The sequence below is a fragment of the Panthera uncia genome, chromosome F2 (genome assembly GCF_023721935.1).
Source record: "Panthera uncia isolate 11264 chromosome F2, Puncia_PCG_1.0, whole genome shotgun sequence".
NCBI lineage: Eukaryota > Metazoa > Chordata > Mammalia > Carnivora > Felidae > Panthera > Panthera uncia.
This window is the reverse complement of record NC_064812.1, coordinates 38911828-38921063: the sequence shown is the minus strand read 5'-3', so window position 1 is coordinate 38921063 and position 9236 is coordinate 38911828. Positions and strand designations below refer to the sequence as shown.

At 42.9% G+C, this 9236-nt stretch overlaps 1 protein-coding gene across 2 annotated transcripts in view; it reads left to right on the top strand.

Annotated features, from left to right (window-relative positions):
* The first annotated feature begins 333 nt into the window (after window positions 1-333).
* LAPTM4B (lysosomal protein transmembrane 4 beta) overlaps window positions 334-9236 on the top strand; it is a 78631-nt gene continuing 69728 nt past the window's right edge. Inside the window, exon 1 of one of the 2 annotated variants that reach the window (XM_049633059.1) lies at window positions 334-649. In XM_049633059.1, coding sequence (XP_049489016.1) covers window positions 551-649 — 99 coding nt within the window. In that variant the 5' untranslated portion in view covers window positions 334-550. The remainder of the gene's footprint in view (window positions 650-9236) is intronic. The other variant, XM_049633058.1, reaches the window with a different exon arrangement.

Below are 9236 nucleotides of genomic sequence, written 5' to 3'. Positions count from 1 at the left end.
CCCTCTTTCCAGTTCGCAAGATAACAGTGATAGCATTTGCATCTACAGATTATCTGCCAAATAGAAGTGGAAGGGGAGAAACCACAACCAGCTAGACTGTAAAAGAATCTCAAACCCGTGACAGAGTTACACAAATGACCACAGGAGAGAGGAGAGGCCCGGAACTCCACCGCGGGTCCACTCCGGGACCGGCCCAGGGCGCAGGATGATTGATTTATTTACCCCCGGCCCGGGGCGCCCGCAGCTGGCTGGAGCCGGCGGTGACATCACGAGCCCGAGCGCTAGTCACGTGGCCCGCCCCGCCCCCTCCCGCTCCTCCTCCTCCCGCAGCCTTCGGAGCGCAGGGTCCGGCCGCCGCAGCCGCTCGGAGCTTTGGGCAGAGGTGCAGAGCGCGGGCCACGGGCAAGCGGGGGAGCGGGGCAGGCAGCGGCAGCGGCAGCGGCAGCGGCGGGGGAGCCGGCAGCAGCCCCCCGGCGGGCCCCGAACGACGCGGCCGACGCTCCTGCAAACTTGGGCGCGCGCTCGCGCCACGGCGCCCGCGGCCCGAGCGATGAAGATGGTCGCGCCCTGGACGCGGTTCTACTCCAACAGCTGCTGCCTGTGCTGCCATGTCCGCACCGGCACCATCCTGCTGGGCGTCTGGTACCTGGTGAGCGAGGCGACGCGCGGGGGGCGCACCTGCCGGGACGGAGGCGCCGGCGCCGCGAGCCCCCACCCCCGGGACGGGACGCCGGGACCCCGGGACCCCGGCCCACGCGCCCGCTTCACTCTGCACGCCCCCGAATGCGGCCTCGGCGTTGGGCTACGCCGGCGCTAATCCGCTTAAAGTTGTATTATTAGAAACTTAATTCTGTGCGCGAGCCTGTCCGCGATCCCCGGCTCAGCCAACCTGTGGCGGGGGTCCAGCCACCGCCCAGAGTCGGGGGCTGTGCGGGCTGCGGCGGGTTCCTCCGCTTCCGGTAAAAGTGCACTTGGTGGCCGGGAGAGCCCTGATCGGATCTGCGGACCACGTGTTTTCCATTCCTTTCTTTCTCCTCACCACCCGTTGGGCTTTGTGTTTAGCCGCGCCGCGACTGGGTCGTGGGGTGACGGGGCGCGTTCTGCCACCCCTGTGGTCGCGCTTGCAGCCCCGGCTTGCCCATTCTCCCAGCTCGCATCCCGGCCTCGGGGCTGCTGTCCGGTCTTCAGCTCGCGTTCGGGTCCCGAGGAGGAATGGTTGGGGGTTCTTGGCACGCTCCGTGTATGCGTCCCTCCACACGTTTGGTGTGAAGCCCTTACTCTAGGAAGGGATTTGCTAGGATTTACTGCGTTTCAGTTTCAGTGTGCCCGGGGAAGCCATTTTACACCCACTTACTTTCCTGCCCATTGACAGGTGATCCCTGTACCTTTCTTAGCAGACGCTGCAGGCAAATCTTTTTTTTTTTTTTTTTAATTTTTATTTATTTATTTTTTAGGTTGGAGCTTTTAAGAACTTGTTTGTATGGGGAGCACTGATTATCAGGGGGCACTGAGGAAACCTGATGGAGTCTTTCTGGCCCTGTATGCCTCCTCCAGGTTGATTGTTGGTACCCCCGGACTGCGCCAACACTGAATCGGATTCCATTGCATTTCGGGTTTTGTGACATCATGTTGGAGAGTTAGACCCGAGCCACTTTGCAGTGAATACCACTGCATCATGAAGAAATCCCTTAAAAATGGTATTAAGATGGCATACTGAACTTTTTCGTGAGAATAAATTCTTAATCGTCAGAGGGGTTTTTTTGTTGGTTCATACTCACTTTTTTTGACATAATATGAACATCGTGTCGAATTGTGTTGTTGTGCCATTTTAAGCAAAATATTTTCCCCCAGGCATATGGTGTTCTGTGTCCTATTTATAGTTTCAAGTTTCCTTTAGTCAGTGCCTATCACAGGCCACACAATAGACATTTTTGGCCTTAAAAGCTTTCGAACAGATCTTTGGTATGTGTGGATTCTTTTTGTGCAGTTGAACGCAGAGAGAACATCGGCGTCTTGGCTCAACCCTGACTTTGCTAAAAGCCAAGAAATGCTTTACGGAAATTTTAAATTCCAGCAAAAGGATAGTAGGTGGCCTCAAAACAGTGCTTTTATTGATGATCAAGACATACTATTTTATATAAATGTCTTGCGTCCTTCTTGAAAATGTTCAAGTCTGCAGACTTGCAAGTACATCAGTAAATGTAATTTGTAAAATCTAGGGCACTGCATTAGGCAAATGTACTACATGATCTGCAGGAAAGATAAATCTACTTGAGCCCTGTTGTTGGCTGTAATCCAACTAGACAGTACTGGTGTGATAAAAGGACAGTACTCTGCATGCTTTGTGTACTGTTTGAACATGCTCTTTGTGGAAAGTAGCTATTGCTGTGCATGTGTTAGCATTTGGAAACGGCATGGCCTTTTGAAAGATAATTAGAAAGCTTTCTAGCAGATGTAAGAGTGCTACATTAGGTAAACCTAATAAATGAGAAACCTGACTTTATAGTACTGGTAATCTTCATAAAAAGTCTTGCATTTCATGAAACAGTTTTAGACCTTTTTTTTTTAATAGTGAGTTTTATACCTTTAAATATAATTTGGTTTCCATAACTTTGACTTACATGAACATTTTTTTAAGATGAGGGAACAGGGTCACTGAAGAGTAAGGCATCTCACGCTCCTTCCCCTACCCTTCTCACCCCACCTGTCATCTGGGTGGAATAGGGTCAGTTATCAGACGGGAGAAGAATTGTCATGAAAAAAGCATAGGGCTGTGCATAGATATTCAAATAAGAGTTCAGTGGAACTCTCACACCAGATGGGTAAAGTGGGTCATTTTAACGCATTTTCTAATTGCTGCTCCTACCACTACCACTTACTAAGGCTTTGTGTGCCAGGTACATACTAGATGCTTTGCATAATCTTGATGTCTACATATTCCTGGTGTGGTAGATTTTCTTACTCCCATTTTATAGATGAGAAAATAGAGGCCAAGAGAGCATAGGTGATTTACATAAAATTCCATGGTTGGTTTGTGGTCTGAGTGATATTTTAGTCTGCCTGTTTCCACTTTTTTTTATCTTTTATTTGTTTTTTTATATTTATTTTTGAGAGAGAGAGTGCTTGGGGGAGGGGCAAAGAGAGGCACACAGAGAATCCCAAGCAGGCTCCCTACTCTCAGCGCAGAGGCAGAGCCAGCCTGTCACTGGGCTCAGCCCACAGACGGTGAGATCATGATCTGAGCCAAAATCAAGTGCGTCGGCTCAACCGGCGAGCCACCTAGGTGCCCCTGTTTTTACCTTTTAAAAGTTGTGTGTGTGTTTTCTGGGGCACCTGGGTGGCTCAATCAGCTAAGTGAACGACTTTGGCTCAAGTCATGATCTCACCGTTCTGTGGGTTCGGGCTCCGTGTCTGATGCTGTGCTGACAGCTCAGAGCCTGGAGCCTGCTTCGGATTCTGTGTGTCCCTTTCTCTCTGCCCCTCCCCTGCTCATGCTCTGTCTGTCTCTCAAAAATAAATAAATGTTAAAAAAAATTTTAAAGTTGGTGTGTGTTTTGTTTTTGCCTTGGAATAACAAAGATTTCCTTCAGTCCAGTAAGGAAGCATGTTGATTTCAGGTATTTCTATTAGAGATCATTTTTTTGTTTTATTTTTTCCTTTTGATGAAGGCATAATTTACATAGGGTGAGATCCACAGAAGTGTACAGTTCATTGAGTTGACAGATGCATACACCTTGTGTTACCCACACACCTAGAAAACATTTCCAAAACCCCAGAAAGTTCCCTTGTGCCTCTTCCCAGTTAATCCCTCCCACTGCCTCAAACCCCACCCTAGAGTTTTACCTATTCATGTAAATGGAATTATACTGTATGTATTCTTTTGTATCTGGTTTCTTTCACTTAGCATCAACATCTTTTAAATTCATTCATGTTAATTGGAGTATATCAATAGTTTGTTGCTTTGTATTGCTGAGTATTATTTTATTGTCTGAATAAATCACAATTTATCCATTTGCCAGATGATGGACATTTGGGTTGTTTCCAGGTTGGGGCCATTATAGATAAAGCTGATCTGGACATTCTTGCACAAGACTTTTTGCAGACATATGTTGTTATTTCTCTAGAATAAATGCCTAGCAGTGGAATTGCTGGTCATGGAGTAGAAATATATTTATAAGAAACTGCTGAGCAGTTTTCCAAAGTGGTTCTGCCAGCAATGTATGGAGTTCCAGTTGTTCCATGTCCTTGTCAACATTTAGGGTGGTCAGTCTTTAACTGTAGCCATTTTGGTGGGTATGTAGTTGCAGCTTATGGTAGCTTTAATTTGCATTTCCCTTGTGACTAATGATGTGGAACAGTTTATCTTTGTTTATTTGGCACTCATATATCATCTTTTGTGAAGTGCTATTTATTGCCCATTAACAAAATTTTTTTTATGTTTATTCATTTTTGAAAGAGACAGAGCACAAGCAGGGGTGGGGTGGAGGGCGGGGGGGGGGGGTGGCGGGGAGACACAGAATCTGAAGCACACTCCAGGCTCTGAGCTGTTAGCACAGAGCCCGACGAGGGGCTCGAACTCACAAACCCGCAAGATCATGACCTGAGCCAACATCGGACGCTCAACTGACTGAGCCACCCAGGCACCCCATTGTTTGAGTTTTGTCTTTTTTTTTTTTTTAAGACTTTTTTTTTTAAGTTGATTTATTGTGAGTGAGAGAGCAAGAGCAAGGGAGCATGAGCAGGGGAGGAGCGGAGAAAGGGAGAGAGAATCCCAAGCAGGCTCCGCAGAGCCTGATGTGGGGCTCCAACCTACCAACCGTGAGATCATGACCCAAGCTGAAACCAAGAGTTGGACGCTTAACCAACTAAGCCACCCAGGTGCCCCAGGGTTTTGTTTTTTTTCTTAATGATTTGTAAGATACCTTTCTATATTTTGGATTCTGCATTTTGTGGCTGTTTTCTCCCAGTGTGTGGCTATCTACCCATCTTCTTAGTGGTATATTTTGGTGAATAGAAGTTTTAAATTTTAAGTTCAATTTGTCAGTTTATTCTTTTATGGTTAGTACTGTCTGTATTCTAAGAAATCTTTGCCTACTCCCAAATTGTAAAGATACTCTCTTCTATTTTCTTCCAACACTTTGTGGCTTAGCTATTATATTTACATCTGTGATCCACCTCTAATTAATTTTTGTGTTACAGTGTGAGGTAGAGGTTTGTATTTGTTTCTTTTGAAAGGCAGTTTCATCTCTTGCCCTGAAAAAAAGTTGAATTTTTACATAACCTTTAATAACTACAGACATTTTCAGAGAGACAAATAAGATGATTATCCATCTTCACAGAGAATGAAGGCTGACTTGTCCTGGTTTCCAGAGGGTTCGTAATTTAAAAGGAGTACTTGAAGCAGGCTGATTGCTATGTAGTCTTCTGGGGTTTCCATTCTTTCTTCATCAAAACTTCCTGTTCTAAACCTGAATCCATTAACTGCCTCCCCACGTTCGCCCATACTCTAGTCTGTCTCTCACCGTCCATTTAGACTCCTCGGCTAGATGCCTTTCTCCTGCCACCTTCCTTAATTTCTTCCTTTATTCTGTTGCCATGTCCTATTGATTTTGTGATTACCTCCTTATTCTGGTCTCTCTTCTTTCTAACATTTTCCTCATTTAGGCTCTCGTAAGCAATCACCTGGCTATTATAACAGTCTAATAACTGGTCTCCTTGCTTCTAGCCTTGCCATCAACAATCCATTTTTTTTCAGTCTATTATAGATGCAGTTCCCTGAAGTATTTTTCTCAAGCATAAATATGAACTTGTTAGCCTACTTCTAAGAACTTTGGTCCTCTATTCTAGGGAAGTCTGTGAATTTTATGACCTGTGTGTTGCAAGCCAACTTCAGTTGGCTTAAACAGCACAGTGGTTTCTGCCACGTCTTTCCCCTGTTTCCCACCCCTTCCTTTTCCGGTTACCCTCCTTTGCAAGCCATTGCTTAAGCCCTAAATCCTGAGATTCATTCTGATTTGATAAATGTAAGTTACCTGTCCACCCCTAAACCAAGCAGACCAGGTTTTTGTGACTAGAATATCCGGATAAATGTAGTTCTGGGATATTCTCCTGCTCTTGAACTATTGATTAGAGGGATGTGAGCCAGGAGTAGGATTAACGTTGCTCAAAACCCTCTCCCGTTTGAGAGCAGAGGGATGAGTAATTTCCCAGAGAAACCGAGACTGTTACTGGGAGAAAGAGGACAGTAACAATACTTGCTCCCCTCCTTAGGCTACAGCCCCCATTTCGTATAGAATATGTTTTACCATCAGAACCTGCATTCCTCTTGACATACTTAAACAATACTTTTTCCTTTGTAATTTCTTTCATTGTTTTACCATGTGATTTTCTTAGAGTGTTTTGAAAGGTGGTACTGGTAGTTGGAAGCATCTGAACTTGACACCTGGGAGGAGTAACCCTTTGTATGTGTCATCCTTTTCATCATCATCCAAGTGTATTTTAGGAACTTAGTCATTCAGCAAATACATACTGAATGCCTCTTTGTACCCCATTCATGGGGTAGTTGGCCGTATATCAGATTATAAAGGATTAAAGAGGTCAGAGAAACTAATTTCATTAGCTTTACGACCTGACCTTTCAAATGACCAACCAGTTCACTTTGAAAGTCCCAGGATGCTTGTGGACTCAAGCCTGATGGGTTCTTTTTGTAGCCCAAGAAATTCTGGTGTGATAAATATTGATTTTTTTTGTCTGGTTGGTAATACTGGGTAGTAAAATCGACAGCTTGTGTTTGTAGAATGATGGATAGTTTTTAGTGGGCTTTCACATTTACTCTTATTTAGATCATGAAACAGCCCTGGGGTCAGATAGGATAGGTGGTGATATGCTCATTTAAGATTGATAGTTTCTTTTTAGGTGTCAGATGCTATGACTTAGTCTATAAGTCTAGGGCAAAATTTGGGCTGATACCCAGAACTTATATAATCCTCATTGCCTAGTGTTTTCCCTACTATACTAGAGTGTAAAAGACTGAAATACTAGGTTACAGAGTTTGGATTTTATTCTGTAGGCAGTGGGGAGGCATTAAAGAATTACGAACAAGGGTGTTAGAATGAAAGCAGCCACCCGCCCCGTGTTAAGACTCTCTCTTTTTTTTTGCTCTGTAATGCACTGTATTTATTTTTTTCTTTTTATCCTTGACACCCCTTACCCATTTCTCTAAACTCCTACCCCCTGCCTCTGGCAACCACCACTTGTTCTCTGAGCTTGTTTTTGTTTGTTCTTTAGATTCTACATGTAAGAGAGATCCTGTGGTGTTGTCTTTCTCAATCTGACTTCTTTCACTTAGGGTGATGCCCTTGAGGTCCATTCATGATTCAGTGTGTGTGTGTGTGTGTGTGTGTGTGTGTGTGTGTGTGTGTGTAGCCTTAATATATATATCATGCCATTTCTTTATCCATTCATCTGTTGATGGACATTTCGATTGTTTCTGTAGCTTGGCTATTGTAAATAATGCTGCAGTGAACATGGGAGTGCAGATATCTTTTCAAGTTACTGTTTTTGTTTTTTTTTTTTTTTAAGATAAATACTCAGAAGTGGAATTGTTAGATCATATGGTAGTTCTATTTTTAACTTTTTGAGGAACCTCCAGGCTGCTTTCCATAGTACATTCCCACCACCAATGTACAAGTGTTCCCTTTTCCCTATATGCTCATCAATACTTGTTATTTCTTTTCTTTTTGATAATAGCCATTCTAACAGGTGTGAGATGGCATCTCATTGTGGTTTTGACTTGCATTTCCCTGATGACGAGTGATGTTGAGCAACTTTTCGTGTACCTGCTAACTATCTATATGTCTTCTTTGGAAAAATGTCTATTCAGATCTTCCCAGTTTTAAATTGGATTGATTTTTGCCATTAACTTGTAAGAGTTCTTTATGTATGTTGGCTATTAGTCCCTTATCACATATATGATTTGCAAATATTTTCTCCTATTCAGTATGTTGCCTTTTCATTTTGTTGAGGTTTTTCTTTACTGTGCAGAAGCTATTTAGTATGATGTAGTCCCACTTTTTGTTGTTCTCTTTGGTGTCAGATTAAGAAATCATCACTAAGACCTTCTGAAGGAGTTTACTGCCTGTGTTTTTCTCTAGGAGTTTTATGGTTTACATTCAAGTCATTACTCCATTTTGAGTTAATTTTTGTGTGTGGTATAAGATTGTGGTCGAGTTTCATTCTTTTGCACTTAGCTCTTCAGTTTTCTGAACACCATTCGTTGAAGAAACTTTGTTCCTTACTCTGTATTGTTGGCTCCTTTGTTGTAAATTAATTAACCATGTATACATGGGTTTCTGTTATGTTCCATTGATATATGTGTCTGTTTTTATGCCAATACCATATTGTTTTAATTACTGTAGCTGTATAATACAGTTTGAAATCAGGGAGTGTCATGCCTTCAGCTTTGGTCTTCTTATTCAAGATTGCTTTGAATATTTGAGGTTTTTTTGTAGATCCATACAAATTTTAGGATTATTTGTTCTATTTCTTTGAAAAATGACATTTGGAATTTTGATAGAGATTGCATTGAATCTATAGCTTGCTTTGGGTAGTGTGGACATTTTTACAGTATTGATTTTTCTAATCCATGAGCGCAGAATATCTTTCCATTTATTTATGTCTTCAATTTCTTTCATTAATGTCTTAATAATTTTATTTATTTATTTATTTATTTATTTTCTTTCAGTTTTTTAATTATTTTTTTAACGTTTATTTATTTTTGACAGGCAGAGAGAGAGATCATAAGCAGGGGAGGGACAGAGAGAGAGAGGGAGACACAGAATCAGATGCAGGCTCCAGGCTCTGACCTCTCAGCACAGAGCCCAGTATGGGGCTCAAACCCATGAACCGTGAGATCATGACCTAAGCCAAAGTTGGACACTTAACTGACTGAGCCACCCAAATGTCCCTTAATAATTTTAAATATACAGGTCTTTTATCGCCGTGGTTAAACTTATTCCTAGTTTTTATATTCCTTTCGGTGCAGTTATAAATAGGATTGTTTTTTATTTCTATCTCTGACGGCTCATGATTGGTGAATAAAAATGCAACATATTTTTTTAATTTTTTTTATGTTTTTATTTATTTTTGAGACAGAGAAAGCATGAGCTGGGGGAGGGGCAGAGAGAGAGGGAGACAGGAACTGAAGCAGCTGTGCTGATAGCAGAGAGCCTGATGTG